Below are 22,037 nucleotides of genomic sequence, written 5' to 3' on the forward strand. Positions count from 1 at the left end.
AGTTAGCTTTGCCTTTTGAGATGCATCAACAAATGTTGTTATCAATAGCTTTATTTCATACGTATCTCTGCGAGGATTAAGAAGGCACCAAGCCGCATGAGAAGCAAATGTTGTAATTAGAAAATACAGTTTTGAACTTAGCTTTCGATAAAAAAAAGCCTTTTCAATCACAACTGGAAATACATTGAACTAAGCGAAATACAACCTGATAAGTAATGCAATCTATTGTTTGTTTGGATTTCAAAGAAAGTCAGAACTGCTTGTTGCTTTCTATCCAATAGGGAAAATACAAAAGCTCTAGTCTCAGGGATAGAAATTTACCGTGGATAACCGTTTCCATTTTTTTTTATTTTTTGTGCTATTGTTAACAAAAGCGGTATCACCTATGGGCATAGCTATAGCCCAAAATACTTACATTATTACCGCAATAGACATCAAGATTTGTTTGGAAGAAAGGAGGGCTTAAGTGCAGTAGTGACGCAGCGGTATTGTCCTCTGCTTGGTAGGTAATACAGGCCCATTGTTCAAACTTAGCTGAAGCAACCCGGCGCAGGGCCCAGATTTTGATTCCATTGATGAGATTATGCCAAAGTATCTGAAGAACAATCCAAGCAAGAAGAGGATGTAGGATTCCATGGTTTAATTAATTTACTATCAAGATTATATTATACAACAATAAATATGTCAGAATAAAAGCGAATAAAATAAAACACGATAAAGGAATGATTACACACAATACTTATTTCTTCGAGTCCTTCTTAAGGCTCCATAGTGGATCTATTGAACTAAACGGATCTGTAGGGTCGGCATCTAATGAACTTATTTTTGATTCCCCAGACAAAAACCTAAAACGATAAAATTAATTTAGAAATCAGGCAATTTTCTTTTTTTTACGTATATTTGACTTAATAAAACATTAGTCATAAGAGGTGTTCATTTAGAATAAATTTTTAGAACGTCACAAATATGTTAGGCAAGTGTTCCCAAGTACTTTGATTCTGTCATGGTTGCAGCAGAGCTGCAAATTAGTAAAGGACAAACCACGGCTCATTGTACTGCTAAGTGACAAACTAGTAAGTGAGAAAAATATGCGATTTCTAGCTGATTCAGGAAAGGTTAGTATCTGAATTAGTATTAGTAATAAAATGTTATCTTGAACACAAATTGAAAAAAAATTCAAAAAATACCCTTAAAACAGTATCTGGTCGAAACAAAAATATCACCTTTGGAACAGCCATGGCCAATAAAACCTATACAGGAAATTCACAGTCCCCTGGCTTGAACAACAAGGAAAATCACTCTTTTGCATAGGTACCATTTATGTGTCCTCATTTTTTTCTGTTTTTTCTCTGCCGCTAGCAGGACACTGGAACATCACAGAGAGCTGTTTAGACGTTCATTTTAAAGCAATCCCTATATCTGCATGCTTTTGTAAGTACCATAATTAATTTCACAGCTTAAATCCACTTTTTTGACAAAAACTAAATCTTCGCATATAAGATGATGAATGATGTCCTAATCGTAGAATAAAACCATAAATGACGCATTGGTAAAACTATACGATGACGTCAGTTGCAACAGAAGATAGTTCTTTACTATATCTAGCTAAGAAAAAACCCGAAGGCAAAAAAAACTTCGAACAAAAAGGATACAAAGAGGAACAAAAGGAGTCAACTTGGTTCTCTAAAAAAGAACAGGAAATATGAACAGGAAACATATAAAGAACAGGAAATATGTTCTAAAAAAGAACAGGAAATATATCTTGAATAAACCGCGACCGTCATTCATGTTTTAGCTAGCATGGCTACATTTTAAAGAACTATTTTCAGTGATATAATTTGGCCCCCGTCTCCCTCAAACATATTATGCAAAACGGTGGCAGATTATATTTATAGGTTGGCATAGGGATTTTTCAAAACTATAGCACAGTGCCATAGCATAGTTTTCTTTTCCTGAAGATTAGACTACCAAAACGTTCCACAAACATTATATTGACTAACATTGGATTTTCCGAAATATAATTCAAAATACTATCTTGATTTTAGGTCAAAATGGTGTGACCAACTGAGGAATTAGACAAATTGGAGGTTTTAACAGAGAATCTAGACACTAAACCCGAATTAGACAAACTGGAGAAATTACGGGTGAAATTGGACCCTGCACCAAAAGAGTCCGCAATCTCAGACCCGTAGCCAGCAAAAGAACAGCCAAATAATGGCGAAACACCTCAAAACAAGAGCAATTCTCTCTGAGAAATGCTAGTTTAGGTATGAAAACAAGCAAAATTAGAACTTAAAACAAACAGAAACTAATCTGCATAAGTGGGAAGCTGCCCCCTCTACAAATCCTCGCTCTCTACACTAATTTTTTACTTTTGTTTCAATAATTATATACTGCAAACAGAAAAAAAAACATTCCTTTTTTTTTAACTTGAATCTGGTAAAGAACAAGCTAAAGGGAATCAGGCTGTTGTGTCAATATTTGTTTCATTATTCCTCATCATTATGATAACGCTCCTTGATCCTTCTTTTTCTGTCCTATTTTGCTTTCTTAACATCTAGATCACAAAACAACCATCTTTATATATGCTCAAGCACTGTTCCTTTCACCAGCCTTTTTTATCTCTTTTAAATCTGTTTCTCACAATTTCTAAGATGCTATCTCTATTTTTGATACTGTTTTCTTGCAGTAGATACTTCGTTTGCCTGGCTCTGATATTTCAGTTTTTCTTTTGTTTAGGTTTCTCTCTTGAAACCATTATGTTTATATTAATTACCAACTTTAATTGTTAAGGCGACTTGACCTGTCAGCCTTATATTGGTACATGACGTTTGCCCATGACGTCATTATATAGTTTTACTTTAGCGTCATTCACGGTTATAAATTACGATCATGACATCAGCCATCATCTATTGTATAAAGAATCAGTTTTTTTTTGTCGAAATTCGTAATTTATTTCCAATATTACGTTTAGATAATTACAAAAGGCACTAAAGAAGCAATTTTCTTTCAAATGATCCCTTAAACAGCTCTGCATGATATTCCGGTGACCCACTTGCAGTAAAGGTGGAAGAAAAGGAAAAAAAAGGACACATCAGTGCTACCCATGCAGAAAAGAGATTTTCCTTGTTGTTCAAGCCAGAGGGCTGTAGGTTAGTTGTACAGGGTTTTCGGCAAAGGCAATTCTTATACTATGCTTTTTTTCGATCAAAAATAGCATTTTACTAATATAACTAATTGAGATAATAGCTACTATTCCTTATTCAGCTACAAATGACCCTTTTTTTAACGTAGCAGTTTTTTCCTTTTTTTAATTGCGTTTTTTTAAGTTTTTTGTTTCTAAGAATTAAAACCAAATACCTAACAACCAGTTGTTCACTAGTATCCGTCGATGGCAGTTCATAATTTTTTAGATTTTGTGCAAATCACGGATATTGGCGAATGACTCACTTTTAATGGCAGGCCATTTGCTTATATTATGGCAGGCCAATGTGGTTTAAGAAATCATCTTTAATTCAATTCAACTGTATATTAGATTTATAAATTTAATTCAAAACTATCCTCATTTATAGTTTTTCCTAAGATATCCTGATTTATGAAAATTAGCAACTGTTATAAGTCCAAAATCCTATAAAGAATTAGCCACTATATTTCATCACAGATTCAATACGAATACCACTGGAGAGAAAAACCATTTTCCCGAAGTCATAATCAATCTAGATTGCTTCTGAGGTAGTTTGTCAACTTTTAGAAAAAAAAATTGTCAAGCCGTTTTTGAGAAAAAGTATAAACATACATGGACAATGATTGTTCTCTCAAAGAAAGGAGATAACAAATAAACCCATTTTTAGGGGAGTTTATTTCCTTTTTTAATATTGAACAAATATGCCATTCCTAACAGCCCATATCCGGTTTAAATTGTTCGAATATAAAGAGAGAGTGATTTCTGTGTTCTCGATTTAAACACAGTAAATAACAAGACAAAATATTGCCAGCAACACTTCGGCAAAGAAAAACAACGGCTGTTATATTCCCCCTCTCCTTGGGAAATCTTCTACATGCTCAAAGACTTATTGATGCATATTGGATCCATGAGTACTGGGAGACTACAAACAGTGAAAGCAACTTTTGGAATAACATTTGTATAGCTCAAGGGCTTTTAGAAAGATCCATTAGAACAGCATTTCTCACATGCAATTAGAGTATGCCCTTAAATACACATTTTATAAGTCTGAATCGCAACAACCGGCTTGAGACAATGGAGGAAGGCTTGAGCTACCTGTTTTATTTTGCAGTCTCCCACCGACACCAGTAATTTGCCTACTCGTCTGATTCCTGTTTGCAGTATTTCGATTCTTGTTTACGGTATTTCACCATAGATTAGAGCGATCTTGCATCAATTAACCCTTCAAAGGTACATCAGAGAAAGAGGCAACACCAGTAACCTATAGCCAATCTAACCCGATTCAGTATTTTTCGTGGAGATGACATTATATTCAACGATAACATGTTACTGAAGTGCAGAAATATTATCTGCGGTGCTGTCAATGCTGACTACATTTAAAATGATGCTACCCATGGAGAGACATATTTCCTCATAAATTTATATTTTTGACTTGGCAAAAGTTTACATGGCGAAGAGAAAACATCCATAAATATGACGTCACAAAGCATCTTCCTATGATAAGACTGCAAACGCCTTCAGTTAGCTTTTAAAAAGAGTTTGAACGGCTTCAAAACACTAGATATAAGTTATAGGGGAAAAAAGAAAATGTTACTGGATTTTCATCTCAAATGAACAGTTAAATTTGATTACTATTTTCTTTAAGATAGGTCCAGATAATTGGTCTTCCGACTGAGCTTTCCCAAGGAGATGTGACTTTAAAAACACTAGATTCCTTGGATAGAAGCAGATCTGATACAAGAGAGGAATAAAACAAGACACAAGAAAGAGCGAACGGGAAAGATTACCTGTCTTTCATTTCCTGCTTATTCGACCTCCTCTGTGGAGCTTCAAGGCTAAATTGATTTGGATCCATTATAAGTTTCAAAGAATTATCCACAGGCAAACTTGCACTGGACGATACTATGGGTTTGGTTGCAACTTCTGAATTAGACTCGTCGGTAGGTTTAGACACAGCATCTGATGTAGAGATTTATGATATGTATGGATAAAGACAAACTGAAACTATCACCTCAAACGAATAAAAGAAGTTTTTGAAGTAACATTAGTTCTTTGACTGTTTTGTGTATTTAAATCTTTATATTCGTTTTCAGAATTGAATGGCTAGTAAAAGCTTCTTTTTAAAGTTTCGGCTTCTGTAATTCAAAATGCATTAACTAGCAATACACAATTTTTCACAGAGCAACCAAAAAAGAAACACTTTTAACAAGTATTTTTATACGTTTTAAAAACAGTTTTGGAACAATTTCAAGTTTAAAACTTTAATAGCTTTTCAGTTTCTTCTATTAAAACTAACCAACAAAGCAAAATTGATTTTATATATAGGTTACTAGGCAAAGAGCCAGAGCTGGTCTTCTATTATGTGACATCACTTTCCAATATTGTTACTAGGTTTTCTTTTTTGGGTTGTATTTTATGTTGATCTTTATGGGGGTTTTTTCTTCTCGTTGTTTTAAAACAGTTTCAGGAATATTTTACATATCTAGCTTTTAATAGTTCGGTATTTTACCCTGCCCAAACCAACCAACAATGCAACTTGATTATACATACTATACTATTGTGGCTTTGTCGGCAATTTTGCCACCTCCTTCCGCTCGCTCGGGGTGTTGGACCTCCCACGATGGTTCTGACCTTCGAACTATGTAAATCTATGTCAGTCCCTTTGCTCACTACCATTTGTAGGCTCGGGTCTTCGGTTCTCTTTATACTGACGTCATATATCATTTTTCTAAAGATGTTATTTTTCCGATTTCTACAGCGTATACCAAATCTCCCTAAGAATGTACATCGGCATTGCTCTGTAGTAGGGTTCGGGCTGATTAAACATTAAAACTGTATTTTGTACAATACTCACCTCTGGCAACATTTTATTTGAATTTATCTTTTTGAATTTGGATTCATTTGAATTAATTCAAACCAACTGAAAAAAAAACATTAATCATCAAAAATATTCGCCTTTTTGTCTGGGTCAGGAAGCCTCGGGTGGGTTTAATGACCATCGAAAATATCAAGCCAGATAGCTCCTTTTGGCTTGGGTTCATCAAAATTATTCCACGCCTGGTAAATTATTTCGTTTGGGAAGTTCGAAAATATCCCAAAGCGGCTTCAATTAGTGAATTCCAATTAGTTCCTCCAAAAACCCTTAAATACCAGCTGTGACGATAATCAGACATCTTTGCAGCATTCATACTTGGAACAGAAAATTCAGGGCCGATTTAAGAGAGGTAGCCAGTTTGAACAACCCGTCCCTGACTATTTCTCCGGCTCGTAAATTGTTTTAAAAATGCGTAAACAATATATAGTTAGGATTACTTCCCGAAAAATATACTAATGTTTGTATATTTGGGACACTGTATATATAATTTGTATTTGGGACACTGTATATATGAATGTAGACTTGCAGCTAAATTAAATATAGTCACTTCCACTTTTCACATATGTTTATTGATATTGGTTTGATTTTTATTGTCTGTAGTACTGAGGAGCTCGTTAAGGAGATAATAAATCACAAGTTTTAAAAAATTTTGCCCCTTGGTTCAAAAAAAGAGACCCCCGCCCTCTTTTTTAGAAATCCTACATAGGCCAATCAGTTAAGTTTTTTTCTGCTTTCGCAATTACGAATAATATAATTTCGAACCATTTCTCATTGATTGACGCATACACACTAACCCGCTAATGCATGAATAAGGTGGAGGAGCTTTTTGTTCGCACCGAGAATGAAGAGCCAGAAATCATCTACGGTAAACTTACTGCCTAATTATATATACAGTGATTTGGGATGTAAGGATTGGAGAGAGCGCGAGCACAAGGGCCTCACTTTTCCTTCAATCACAAAGATTGAAAAACCTTATACGACTTTGATTTCAACAAGGGGGAATATGCACACCTTTCAGTTAATGTTTATGTATATAGCCTCTTTTACACAGGCTAATTGCATAATTTTGGGCCCTAACTTCTGGGACTACACTCGTTACGTCCCCCTTGGAGGCACTTGGTGCATTTCAACAATTCTGATTATAATTTTTATCTTGACATTCTGTTCCAATCCATAGAGAATTGAGTGTAGAGGGTGGCACATTGTTAGAGTAGTAGGTTGCCTTCCAGCCTGTTTCAGCCCTTAAAACCTGTGCTGAATCACAGAATAATTTGCCCTTCTGATACATTTTACGAACACCCGTTCTGCATGATGATCCAATTCAATTCAGTTTAATCGAATAAAAATAAAACATAACATAAATAACAATAAAGATCTTAGAAGAGAACTTTTTAAGGACCAAAAAAAAAAAAGAAAAAAAAGTGACACTGAAAAAAAAGAAAGAATAAACATGGGTAATTAAAGCAAATTGGTTAAGAGTAGAAAGATTAAATTATATTGTCAAGCATAAATTGTCAGATTCTTGGGGGAAAAATACACGTGAGACACACTGCTCAATTATAAGTCATCATTTTTGCACTGAATATAATGACATGGCATCAGTATTCATCGGTCATTCAGAGCGATAACATCTATTAGTTTAAAACAGTTAATACACAATTCAGTGCGCAGGGACGGGAGAAGTTAGCCACGCCCCCCAGTATAGCAGCGTCTCCGGATAAAGATTCATTTCTTTGACAACTGAAGAAGAGAGCGCTACAAAGCTGTGTCCTGGGCTAAAGCGGGACGCAACGAATAAACTCTACTGCCGGAGAATATTGCTGGCAGAGAATAAGGTAGGCAATATTAATTATCTTGAATATGCAAGCAGAAATGGAGGGGAATCAGATTCAGCTACCTCAACTTCCGGATGCGTCAGATCCCGACGCTATTTCTCAGTTTATGCGTGAAATAAATTTCAAACTGGATTTGATCCCACAGCTTATCCAGTATAGAGGCAAAAATGAATAGTTTTAGTAAACAGCTAGTTACAACAAAATCAGAAATTTCAAACGATCTAGTGAAAATGAGGAACAAAATCAGGAAATCAACACTGAAAAGCGACTCATTAGAGGCAGAACTAAAGCGTTATTACCTCATGTTTTACAATTTTCCTGTGGCTGGTCCATTCCAGTCGAGCTTGAAGGATGGGCTTTGCAAGTTTCTTTGCTGGTGCCTCCCGAGCCAACAGATTTCTCGGAGGGAAATAAAGGATGCTTTCCGCCTGAGATCAGGCCGTGTAATAGTTAAGTGGCACGACTTGGTAATACGAAATGCGGTTCTCTGGAAAAGTTTTGTATTGAAACAGAACGGCGTAGGGGTTGCTCTGGACTACACTACGTATCAACGCGAGGCTAGAAAAAATTTAAAACCAGTGCTATCCCAAGTCATAGTAAAAGCCAAAAACGCGCAGTTCAAAGGTGAAAGACTTATCATTGAAGGTAAAACGTACACATACAACCGTGAATGTCAAAAAATAAAAGAAATGACGGTAATCCACCCACTTACGACCCCTAATGCAGCACAGAGTAACTCAGAGATCAGAGGTATAAATCCCGCTAATGTGAATGAAAATAACCAGAGCTCAGTCCAGACTTGTCCTTCAGATCAGTCGGACTGTTCTGGTAATGAAAGTGACACGAACACGTTAGTTGAAAGAAACAGCAACTTGCCGAAAACAATAGGAACAGGGAAAGGTCGTAAAACTAGCGAGATTAGCCCCGTTGATAATACTTACGGCCGCACCGCTAGAAATGTACGGCAAAGAAATGAGGAGCCATTGACAAGTCGGTCTACTGAAGGGAATCGGACACCAATTTACAGACAAAACATACGCCCGTTCAGGCAGCTAAAAAAAAACCAGCCTTGGCAGTACAGGGGTATTAATAGGCATAGAGGCAACGATTATTACCGGTTAGCTTTCCCCCCGAGTGATTACGGAGCCCAATAGCATCGACAAGGCCATACACAAACCCTGAAGTTTGTATCTTGGAATGTACAGGGTATAAAAAATAAGTTAAGTTCTGTGGAAAGTGATTTGTCTAATTTTGACTTTGTAGCATTAATAGAAACCTGGCATTGCCCTAGTGAAACTCCAAAAGTAAGAGGTTAGTTAGCTTCTAACAATCGTTATTTTGGAGGCATTGTAGTGTTGATAAAAGATGAGTTTCAAAAGTTATACAAAGCTGAAAAGTAAATCAGTAAATGTTATTTGGATTAGATTAGAATGTTGGGATGGACTGTGTATTGTAATAGGATCGATTTATATTCCGCCTCAAAATAACTCGTATCGAAATGAAGATACGTGGAATTTGTTGCAAAAAGAATTAGATGAAAAAAGAGCTAATTTTGAAATTGACAGATTGATATTAATGGGTGATTTTAATGCTTATACTAGTGACGAAGTTGAATTAAAAGATGTGTTAATTCCAGGTATTCCGTCAGCGGTCCTAGCCGTCTACAGAATCCCCAGAGCTAGCAGGGACGAAAAAAGAAGAATAACTCACGAAGGTAGGATGTTTCTGGAATTATACGCAGAATCAGGTTTTGATGATTGGAAATGTAAGGTTTGGAAAGGATAAAAATCGGGATGAGTTTAAATACGTATCTGGGGCTAAAGCAAGTTTAATTGAGTATGTTTTGGTGGATATTCGCTGGGATCCGAATTACCTTAATGTGGATGTGCTTAAGCTAGTAGGATTGGACCATCTACCGGTATTTTTAGAAATTAGATCAAGGAGTGCTCCCCGAATGAGGGATATTTCAAGTGAAAGTCGTATTTATAATAAAAATATTAGACGTCAGATACCTAGGGAATGGTCTACAGAGGAAAATGTTAAATTAAGTGAAGCGTTTTCAGAGGATGATATAGCTGTAAGGCTAAGTGATTTAGAGAAGATAAATAACCATGATAGATTGATAGAGGAGTTCATGGAGATTTTACATGAAATAGCAGGCCCAGTTCTAGGAAATAAAGGAGGTTGTAAGGATATAGAATTTTTTTTATGAGGAATGTAGAATAAAAAAAATTAGAATTGATTAAAGAAATGGAGATTTTGAGGGAAGAGGAAATAGAGGAAAATAGGCTTCGACTAGTAACAAGGTTTAAAAATGTTCGCCGGGAGTATAAACGCCTCTTAAAAAGAAGAAGAGACTGGCAATTCAAAAAGGTAAGGAGGAGCTTTCTGGAGAAAGATAAAAAAAGGGGCCTCCATAGCTCTGCCAAAAGTACCTGACCCGAAAACATGGGCTACATACTATAAGGACGCGGTTCAGGAAGACTATTCGTTTGACTGCTGGTTCAGCGACGAATTATCGAATACAGAGAATGAGACCAGTTTCCCACTGAAAGAACACGATTATGATCTGATAAAACCCGCATCGGGAGAAGAAATCGAAGAATGCATAAGCGCTATGGAAGGTGGATCAGCACCTGGTAGCGATGGAGTCCCAACAAAGAACTTGTAACAATTCCAACTTTTATTTATGCCCATCTTCTTGGCTATCTTCAACTCAGTTCTGGCCTCCGGAGAATGGCCATCGCCGTGGAAAACATCCTTGATTTTGCCGCTATTTAAAAAAGGGAGACCCAGCGGATCACAGTAATTATCGACCGATACCTTTAGCACCTAGTCTTAGCAAAATATTAGAAAGAATACTAGATTCTAGATTAGCTCATTGGTTAGAAAAATATAGGATTTTGAAGGAGGAGCAGGCAGGATTTCGGGATGGATATAATGCTATTGATAGGCTCTTAGTTCTACAGGCGCTTGTAGAGAAATATGCAAAAGGGAAGAATAGGTTGTATGTTGCATTTTTAGATCTAGAAAAGGCCTTGGACAGTATTGACAGGATTTTCCTGTGCTTAGAACTGTTAAAGGTAGGCTTACCAAGACTTTTTGATAGGATACTAGCTGATATGTATAGAAACACATTTGGTATAGTTAAAGTTTTTGGGAAGTGATTATCGTCGCCATTAAAAATTAGAAAAGGAGCAAAACAGGGTAGTAGTATTTCACCTAGGTTGTTCACGTTGTATATAAATGATATTGTTGACCATTTAAAAAAGGTATGGGCCCCTACAGTGTCACTAGGGAACCTGACGTTATCTCTGTTGCTTTTTGCTGATGATGCGGTGTTGATAGGCAAGTCACCAGAGGAGCTCCAAATCTTATTGAGTATATTAGAAGAATATTTAGATAGAAAGAAACTAGTGTTGAATATTTAAAAAATCCGAGATTGTGGTTTTTAGAGGAATTCGTGTGAATAATGATGATCAAAAAGTAGAATTTTATTATAAAGGTGAAAAAAGTAAAAGAGAGCGAAAATTTTATATATTTGGGAGTAACACTTTCAGCAAAAGAAGGATGGAAAGAGCATGTAAAACAGATGATTAAGAGAGGGAAAGCAGTTTCAGCTGCCATTTTACGTAATTCAAGGCTTTCAAGTATAAAAGATCTAAAAATGCATAAATATATTTTTAATTCTAAAGTTTTGCCTACTATCCATTACGGAGCTGAACTTTGGGGGCATGACCCGGCACCACAATCGGAATCAATTCAGCTGCAACACTTTAAGAGATTAATTGGTCTTCACGTAACGACCCACAATCAGGCAATAAAAGGTGATCTAGGTATATTTTCGCTGAGAATGAGTAGATTAGCACAGATGATCCGGTACTGGCTAAAGGTTCTAAGTCTGTCAAAAGATAGGTTAGCAAAAGCAGCTTATGTGGAGATGCTACGGTCGAAACGTAAAACATCGTGGCCGTGTCAAATAAAAAATGTTTTAGATGGATTAGGATGATCAGATATTTGAAATGAGGGGCTAGGACCCTCAGATCAGGGGGAGTCGTGTTTTGGTATGATTGTAGAAATAATAAAATACCATGAAGTCCAAATGTTGACACACGCAGTTAAAACATCTGAAAAATTTAAGTTTTATTCCCATGTAAAAGCGATATTTGGATTCGAATATTATTTTAAACTAGGATTACCGGGGGAGACATTGAGGACTTGGTTTCGGATCCGAGCGAATTGCCTGCCACTAAAAAAATAGAAAAAGAGTATTTGAAAGAAATAGGGCGACCCCAGATGCAGATGCGGATTACTCTTGCCCCAGATGTAACTTAGGTATTGAGGATGGGGCCCATATTCACGCCGAGTGCCAGCAAATTACTATATTATGGGAAAATTTTTTTGAGGGTGGTAACTGTTAGTGCCGGGGTTTCATCAAAACGACTGTAAAAAGGAAAATAAGGCATTAGTGTAAATTTGTAAATAAAGCGTTGACATGAATGAGTGAAAAAGGATATTTATGTTATGTTTCTTGTGGAGTGTGATTATGAATTCTGTTTTGTATGACCTGTTTTTGGCTTATAATAAAATTATTATTATTATTATATTATTATCATACTTTGGCTTATTTTATATCTAATGTATAAATCAAACAGTTCGTGGTAACGAGCTGTAAGTAAGGAGCGACCCGCTCAATAGTAACCGAAACTCTAAAAAAAGGAATTTTGATGCCAGTAGATACATCAAAAGAATCGGGTTTTTATGCTGATTTCAAATATATAAATTTCATCAAGTTTAGTTTTACCCATCAAAAGTTACGCGCCTGACCGTAACTATTTTCGAAAAAAGGAGGAAACACCCCCTAAACGTCATAGAACCTTAGTGAAAATCACACCATCAGATTCAGCGTATCAGAGAACCCTACTGTAGGGGTTTCAAGCTCCTATCTGCAAAAATGTGGAATTTTGTATTTTTGCCATAAGAAAGATCAGGGATGTCTGTGTTTTTTTTTTTCAGGGGTGATAGTATCGATCCAGCGGTCCTAGAATATCGTGGGACTCATTCGAACGGAAATTAAAAGTTCTAGTGCCCTTTTTAAGTGACCAAAAAATGGTGGGCAACTGGCCCCCTCCCATGCGCATATTTTCCCAAAGTCACCCGATCAAAGTCACCAGACCACGGGGGAAGGGCTGCAAGTTATGAGCTTTGTCCAATGTTTACATATAGTATTGGTTATTGGGAAGTATACAGACGCTTTTAGGGTAGATTTTTTCTGCTAGTGGGGGGTGGATCGACGGTCACGTGGGAGGATCTTTCCATGGAGGAGGTTTTCATGGGGGAAGGGACATTGCTATAAAGCCGCCGGATTTCCCAGCATTATTTAAAAAAAAGATCAGAAATTAAATAAAAAAAAGTTTTCAACTGAAAACTTTGCAACATCAAAACCTAAAATAAACAGAAATTATTGCGTATATGATTGGGTTCGTCCCCTAGTCAATACCTCGCTCTTTACGCTAAAACTTTTTTTAGTACCTTCACAAGAACTATTTATTCTAACTAACGGCATTTGTGATTAAGGGGTAATTCTTAAAGAATTGGAGAAAATTTGAACTTTAGCGTAAAGAGCGAGGTATTGACTAGGGGGGCGAACCCCCCTAATATATGTTATAAAAATATACTAATATAGAAGTTTGTCACGTAAGTTAATTCGTAAGCTACGTATATTTATTACTAATAAAAACATTCGTAAATAAAATCAAACAACTTTCGAGAAAGCTATTTAGCCAAAAAAAAGTAAAATTAATATACAAATTTCATTTTTGTTATTCATGCATTGTGAGCCAAAATCAAAACCCGCATTAATTTGAAGAGGTTCAGAAATTAAATAAAAAAAAACAAGTTTTTTTTTTAACTGAAAGTAAGGAGCGACATTAAAACTTAAAACGAACAGAAATTATTCCGTATATGAAGGGGGCTGTCCCCTCCTCAACACCTCGCACTTAAGGCTAAAGTTTGACTCCTTCTCACAACTCTGTTTTTTAAAACAATAAAACAACTTTAGCGTAAAGAGCGAGGCGTTGAGGAGGGGACAGCCCCTTTCATATACGGAATAATTTCTGTTCGTTTTAAGTTTTAAAGTCGCTTCTTACTTTCAGTTAAAAACAAATTGTTTTTTTAATTTAATTTAAAAATAAAACAATGCGTGGTATGAATATCTATTTTAGAGAGATTTCCATGTGAATGCAGAAAGTTAAGAGTTATTCAAGTGCTTTCTAAACAAACATAAAAAGTGGATCAAGTCAGAATGACCCAAAAGGCTCATTTGTAAATAGGTTCCAGACAGTTTTTTTTTTTTTAAATTCCTTGCCCCCTGTTTTGAAAATTACATGTCATATGGAGACCTTGTTTATATTTTAGGGTTTAATACTCAATTGTGTGGTAACTCACGTAATTTCAAGTAATTTCGCTGTGTGGTCAAACTGTTGCCAACAATTAGTAACTAACAGCAAAAATAAGGAACTAAAAGACAATGCGCGCAGTTCATACCTTTAGCTACTTCTTTGCCCTCTTCTTTGATCACATCCGACGTTTCTATTGCAGTCAGTTTCTCAGAATAGGCTCTTGGGATTTCAGACTTTGCTTCAGTATTATGAACAGCATCTGCAATAAAATAATTGGAATCAACAGAACTTCATACTATACTGCTACTCTATACGTACATCAGGATTAGTGTTGTGACATTACCGTAAAATAAAAACTCGGTAAGTAAAATTTGTATAATTGGTAAAATAAGGTAAAATTGGTATAATAAGGTAAAATACGGTACTCCCTTGGAAATATAGGTACAATTGGTGTTTTAGAGTTGCCCTGTAGCCACAAGAGTTGCCTTTGCTGTTGAACATTTCTTTTTAAGTATCATTTTCAGCCTTTAATGAAAATTTTTAATTTTTCTGATTTTTCTGGGCTTAAAAAAGGTAATTCCCCTTCATCTGGAGTTTCATCAACTTAATTAACAGTCTAGTGTATGCGTTTGATAAGGCTAATATCTTGGCACTTGGACAATGCCTGATTTCGGACATGCATTTTGAAAAAAAAACAAAAAACATTATTTGGGAGTAAAATCATATTAGCAAATTTTTTTGTTCTACATTTAAACCTAAGAAATGCTACCCCTAAGTGACTTGCATATTTAAATAGCCATATTCAGCCATATTTCTAAAATTCATATTAATATTAATTTTCTTTTATTTATAAAAGCACTTAATACAAGTAAAAAATTAATTTCTACCACTGATGACTTTGATTAGCTAAGCACTGGATCATACTAGCAGAACATTCACTTTCACAATCATTAAGACCGTCTTCAACAGGATATGCTGGCAAATCTAGTTCGTCTCCTTCAGACTCAGGTTCAGGTGACTGTGCCTGTTCCAAAGCCCCCCAAACAAAAGTTCTGGATATGGCCCTGAGGAGTATATATCAATTTCTACCTCCACCCTCCCATCGTCTCTCCCTTAGAAACAAATCTTTATTTATCTGAAGATTGTTTCAAAACAACTACTGAAACACAATGGCTTTTAAACTAGAATAAGAATTTCTTATAGACACTCCAGTATCAACTTATTCGGTTAGCAATTGGTTGAAAACAAGGCTAAATCTTAGAAAAGGGCAATGGAACTTTCGATTTCCGATTGGCTGTGCTCCTTCCAAAGTTTATTCAACCACCCCTTCCACATAAAGTACCTTCAGTAAAAAAAAAAGAACAAATATTAATGCATTGAACCCTTATGGGTCAATTCTCTGCAGGGGATACTTTTGGGAGAAGGAAATAAATGCCAGCTCCCGGGGAAACAACGGCAAGAGCCCAAGATTTCTCTGAGACGTTAAATTTAAAATGAAAATGAGGATTTAAATTCTTCTTTGACCCTTCACATCGTTTAAAATCAAGATCATTTAGTTCTGTTTGATGAGGTCACTGAATCAAATCTGAATCTTCTCACATCTGAAGTAAATGGCTTTCCACATTGTTTTAGGAAGGCAATTGAAATTTGAAAAAATCTTTAAATAGAGACTTTGCTTTAAATAGAGATACTGGAGATATTCCTATAAACCAAATATACAATAATTTAAAATTAAAAGATTCAAATAAAATTTTTCTTCAGTTTAAATTATGGTCATCTGACCACACTTTTAATGAACATGAAGTCAGTAGACAAGCTAAGTCAATTAATAAGCAGAGAATTCTTGCCCAATTTAATTGGTGAAAAGTCTTTTTTATTTTGGCTTGCAGGGGCGTCGTTTGGGGTGACAAAAAGGGGGGGGGGTGGCCCCCCAATATTGTGGAGAAAATAATATTATACATCCCATGCCCTTTGACTATCCAAATATGGACCCCTCTTGCCCCCCCCCCAATAAAAATGCTGGAGATTCGCCCCTGCTGGCATGGCTTGTTTGATGTCTTTCTTCTGCTCTGTTAAGAGTTCCTCCAAAAGGTTAGTATTCCTTCTTTTTTTCGGGCACTGAAAGATGGCTGGGCGGATATTTCGTCAAGAAGTTCCTGACGAAATATCTGCTTCTGTCAATTTTGTTTTTCTGTCCACTGGCTAACATTACCCTAATTTTTAATTTTATCATTTTTTCTTGTTTGTCATAGGTCAATCATACTTGTAGCTTTTCCTGTCTTTAACAACTCACAGAACTAGTATAATTTAGTTTCAGCTAATATTTCTACCATTTTGAGATTGCTATTACCTTGTCCTGTACTATACACTTCATCGTTCTGATAACAAGAAATGGAAGTCAGACAGACGGCCTTTTAAACCAGGTAATACAGCTATACACAAAACAAAATCATATCCAAACCTGTTTCGACCAGCCTCTTCACGCTTTTGTGCTGTGAAAATTGTAACGCGTCATATACTGTCAGCAAAATATATAAGATACCGGTAAAATACTTAAAATATCGGTAAATAGGTAAAATACGTAAATTATGTAAAGTAGGTAAAATACCAACTTTACGAGGGTCCATAAAATTACGTTAAAATACATAAAATACCCAATTTTGCCGTGACCAATTTTACCAGTTATAACACCAATTAGGACATTTTCCAAGCGTTTGTTTTCATGTTGTTCAATATAATGATGAATACTTCATATTAATTTACTACATAAAAAGAATATTTAGCATATGAGATTTTCGATTTTGCCCGAGCTCAAACGGATTCAGTCCAAAAACGAACATGTCACAAGTATGCATTGTACATCTGATACACCCCCAACTTTCCAGCATTTTGAAGGAGAAGAGTTATTTTCTGTGCTTCTTCTGTAGAGGGTTAACATCACATAAATCACAACAAAAATCCAAGAAAATTTTTAATAAAGTAAACATTAATACTAAGACCTCCTATTCCTAAGGAGCGTAAAACACCACATACAAGTTTCTCTCAGCTAAAGGAGCCATATATAAAATTCATCTTTTTATCCTGGACATACTTCGAGAGGGTAGTTCGCAGTAGTGGGCATACCTAAAATTCTGCTAAGCATTAAGCCTCGTTTTCAGGCTCAGTGGGTTCGAACACGGGTTGTTCTCGTCTAGTTTCAAGTTTCTAGTTTTTATCTAGTTTCAGCGGGTTCGAAGTTTCAACTCCGTGTTTGATGCACTAGATGCACAGGTGCACAACGCTTGATGCACTAGACGAGAACAGCCCGTGTTTGAAGACGTGTTGTTCACGGTTCAGCGGGTTGGAACACGGATTGTTCTTGTCTAGTGCATCAAGCGTTTTGCACCTGTGCATCTAGTGCATCAAACACGGAGTTGAAACGTCGAAGCCGCTGAAACTAAACAAAACTAGACAAAAACTAGACGAGAACAGCCCGTGTTTGAAGACGTGTTGTTCACGGTTCAGCGGGTTGGAACACGGGTTGTTCTTGTCTAGTGCATCAAGCGTTGTGCACCTGTGCATCTAGTGCATCAAACACGGGGTTGAAACGTCGAACCCGCTGAAACTAAACGAAACTAGACAAAAACTAGACGAGAACAGCCCGTGTTTGAAGACGTGTTGTTCACGGTTCAGCGGGTTGGAACACGGGTTGTTCTTGTCTAGTGCATCAAGCGTTGTGCACCTGTGCATCTAGTGCATCAAACACGGGGTTGAAACGTCGAACCCGCTGAAACTAAACGAAACTAGATAAAAACTAGACGAGAACAGCCCGTGTTTGAAGACGTGTTGTTCACGGTTCAGCGGGTTGGAACACGGGTTGTTCTTGTCTAGTGCATCAAGCGTTGTGCACCTGTGCATCTAGTGCATCAAACACGGGGTTGAAACGTCGAACCCGCTGAAACTAAACGAAACTAGACAAAAACTAGACGACAACAACCCGTGTTCGAACCCGCTGAGCCTGAAAACGAGGCTTTATTTGAAGCAAGTTCGTCATTTTGATTCAGAATATACATTAACAATGTTCAATAGCAATGAACCTTGAAATTTTATTAAGTGACAAAAAGAAACCTCCATCATTACTTTTTATCCCAATGTATAAACAAAGCCAAGAGTTTTAAAGCTTCTTTGCTACTTGTACAAGCAAAAGACATATGGGAATAAAAGAGAAGGCAAAAAAATAACATGGATAGACTTTTAATCTTAAATCTACTTTATTGTAAATTTCAAGAACCTGAAGCCTGACAACTTGGCCGGCACGCACTCATTTCCTTTTGAATAAAAATAGGGATTGCCTAACAAGTATATAGCTATACTAAAAAAGAAAGTACTGTAAACATTACCCAACTCTAAATAAAAACCCACCAAAAATTATTTTTTGTATTTTCTTGAGCCTAAAATTAATCTAAGAATAAATAACAGACATCGATAATCGATCTTATCACGAGCTTATGCAACTCTATACTATATCTTTAGATGCAATTAAAGTTGAGCAGGTGATTAAATAAAAAGGCACGGGAGAGAGTAAGAAGACGAAACTTAAAAACGAGAATAAAATACTGCTATCAAATATACCTGGATTTCAGCAATAGGAACAATAGGTCACTAATTTATAGACTGCAGGTATTTATCGCAAAAATTGTGTTCCCTTCAGAGGCGGTTTTAGTGGCGAAAGAAAGGGCAAATTTTAGGGGGCGCAAAATTTCAAATAAATAATCTAACGGTTATAGTCGTTCTGTAAGTTTTGAAATTTTATTTTTATTAAAATAAAGTAGAGGATGCAGTCAATAAATGAAAATAATTCATAAATCAATAAAATAGAAATAAATAATTAAAATAAAATAGTAAATAATGATTAAACAGATTAAATAATAAAATAAAAGAAATTAAAAAAATACTAATTAATTTATAAACTGAAAATAATATTGTTAATAATTGTTTTTTTTTTAATTTGGCCTGAAAGTGTTGTGGGGGACAGGGGGAAGGGGGCACTGATCAAGATTTTGCCACGGGCGTAACATCCACTGGTTCCCTTGCAATGTATCCTACGCTTATGTGATTTCTTTTCTACTTACTGTTGATATTGTTCCTTATAAGAATATCTAGCAGAATTTATCTTTGTTGCCTGGTTAACCTTTTTTCTTCCATTCCTAGTCTCTACATGTAGTTTTGGGTAAAAAAAAATTACTTATATTTGGAACCACCCTAGGAAAGAAGAAATGCCGATTCTAAGCCTTTCCAAAAACTCAGTCTCTTAGTTGGTATCTTGAAACGAAAGTTGTCGAAAATGATTCCAGCCCCTAAATCGACCAATATATGAAATAAAAGCCCAGACTATGTATGGGTAGTCCAAATGATAACGAGTCTACTTTGATGAATATTAAAATTTCAAGGTTCAGTGTTATTATTTCCTTGATCTTTTTCAAACGATTTAAAACTAAGTAATTATATAATATGGACATATCAAATTGAGCCAAATTCTGGGAAAGTAATCTTGAGGCAAAGAATCCTGAAATTAGGGGACAATAATATATTCCCTTTCTTTCGTTGTTATTGGATAAGACCTATTAAAAAATTTTGAAGCCCATCTCCGGACAAAAGCCAAGAGGATCTACTTCACAAATATTATGAAAGAGAATCAAAAACTGCTAGTCCTTCTATCGCAGGTCAAGTATCTCCACGAATTTACGCAGTGAACATTGGCTCACAATTGTAGTGAAAATATCAAATTTCAGCTCTGTTGGAGTATCAGCTGTTCCAAATATAGCCTACTCAGCCTACTTTAATACATAGCCTTCCTCATTAAACTCTTTAACGGCCATTTAAAAATGTCAGAAAAGGCCGACGAGAAGAAACAGCTGATCTTCGGTTCATACAGTCTCAATTTACTCAAAAACTCAAGGAAAATGGTATATCATTAATTGTAAAAATAACAAAATGGACATCTGGTATTAAATTATTCATGAAGTACTTATATACAAAAAGGGACTTTGATGGTTTAGTAAATTCATTTGAACATACTACCAATTGAACTTGTGTCAACTAACATTTGATAGTTGCAACTAAATAATGTCCATTTAATATATATCAATATCATATTGATATTATCATAGCATAAGCTTTATAGATTCTTATATGACAGAACTTACATTTTGAAGTACCTTAGTTGAAATGAAAAGCCGCCCATCACTGCCTTTACTGCTCTTAGCAGCGGGGGAAGTCCCTCTCTTTGAGGCGTCATACCGTAAAAAATTCCTAGGACCTATCCTGGAAGTGAAACCTATGTATTGATTAAATGTAGTTCAATCGAACAATTGGCAAGACAAAGAGAAAGGGACAATTAAAAAGTGGTTGAACAACATTCGCTCAAAGAGTTGTTTCGCAGAATAATTCTAAATTATTTATTTGAAGGAATACAAAAAACAAAGCAAATATACAATCCTTTAAAAAAAATACTGTGTATGCCGATATATGTAAATACTGAATGACGGAAAAGATTGAAACAATTATAAACGACAGGCAGCGAAGCCTGCCGGGTGACAGGCACAAAAAAGGAATAAATGTTCTATCCCCCCATCAAAATTATCCCTGACAATTATCACTCTATCCCCGAGCCGTTCGGCGAGATAAAGTAGATTTACCGGAACTTGAAATTTGAAAATTCTCATCTACGAAGAGAAAAGATCTTCTCCCTACCTCCACCTTTATTATATAAAGTAACACCATTGTCACTAAAAACATCAACTCAACTCGAGGAAGATATTTAAACTTTCCCCTCTCCATTATTCCTCCTCCAAGCCTCTTCTAGATTCTGATACATTTTTGCATCCAAAATAGACAACCAGTTTCAAACCAACTCCCCACATTCATAAATAAGTAAATCTGGGAATAAATTGCTTAAATATTAATTATTTAATAGTTAATATTATAAGTATCAAATATTAACATTAATTTGCAAAATATTAAAAGATAAAACTTACGTTTTCTTAAAATTTCAAGGCAGCAGTCAAGCAGACATCGATAAGAAAAAAGCAAAAAATCTTTATCTCGTAAAATGTTTCTTCTCGAAAGACTGATGCTTGTCGCAAGGCGAGCTACGTCTGAAATATTACCTGCGAATCCTGAAAAAAAAACAACGGAACTAATAAACTGAATAAATCAAAATTTATTTTAGGTACTGCTGTGGGAAACTCTAAGCAGCTACACAGGGGTTGGCAGTCCTCCACGTAGAGCTTGAGCATGGTCGGGAATGCGGAGCTTGCAAAACTTAGTGAGTGTAGCTAAGCACGACACAGAAGCATGCACATCAAAGACGAAGAGAAAGATTCTGCATGTTAGTTAGGATTTACTGTTTAATATCCATTTTAGATACAAAGATTATTGACTAGATACAAAACACAACTCTTTACGAGTAGTGACGTAATTCGACCTCAGTCAAGGTACGCATTGATAAAACAACAGCTTAGATGGATTAGATCAGGTTGGCCAAGTGGTTTGCAACCAGGCCAGGCGACCTGGAGTAAATATAAATATCTATGTCGTGGGATCAAATCCCATACCTGATGAATTTTACCCTGTTGTAGCACAGTGGATTGATGCTCTGCTTTGAAATACGACATCCGGGTTCAATCCCAGCCGCAGCAAGGTTAGGCGAAGCTTGCTATTTGTCCATGAAAAAAAAAAAAAAAAAAAAAAAAAAAAAAAAA

The 22,037-nt window shown here is 35.9% G+C and overlaps 1 protein-coding gene across 1 annotated transcript in view; it reads right to left on the reverse strand.

Annotated features, from left to right (window-relative positions):
- Positions 1-631: 631 nt before the first annotated feature.
- mop (tyrosine-protein phosphatase non-receptor type protein myopic) overlaps positions 632-22,037 on the reverse strand; it is a 100,336-nt gene continuing 78,930 nt past the window's right edge. Inside the window, exons 14-17 of the mRNA XM_089095376.1 lie at positions 21,312-21,452; positions 14,441-14,554; positions 4,972-5,143; positions 632-845 (exon numbers count right to left, since the gene is read on the reverse strand). Of these exons, the coding sequence (XP_088951502.1) occupies positions 740-845; positions 4,972-5,143; positions 14,441-14,554; positions 21,312-21,452 (533 nt within the window). The 3' untranslated portion in view covers positions 632-739. The remainder of the gene's footprint in view (positions 846-4,971; positions 5,144-14,440; positions 14,555-21,311; positions 21,453-22,037) is intronic.

This window comes from Artemia sp. Qi Xiang Cuo, chromosome 10 (genome assembly GCF_049724085.1).
Source record: "Artemia sp. Qi Xiang Cuo chromosome 10, ASM4972408v1, whole genome shotgun sequence".
In the NCBI taxonomy this organism is placed as follows: Eukaryota; Metazoa; Arthropoda; class Branchiopoda; order Anostraca; family Artemiidae; genus Artemia; species Artemia sp. Qi Xiang Cuo.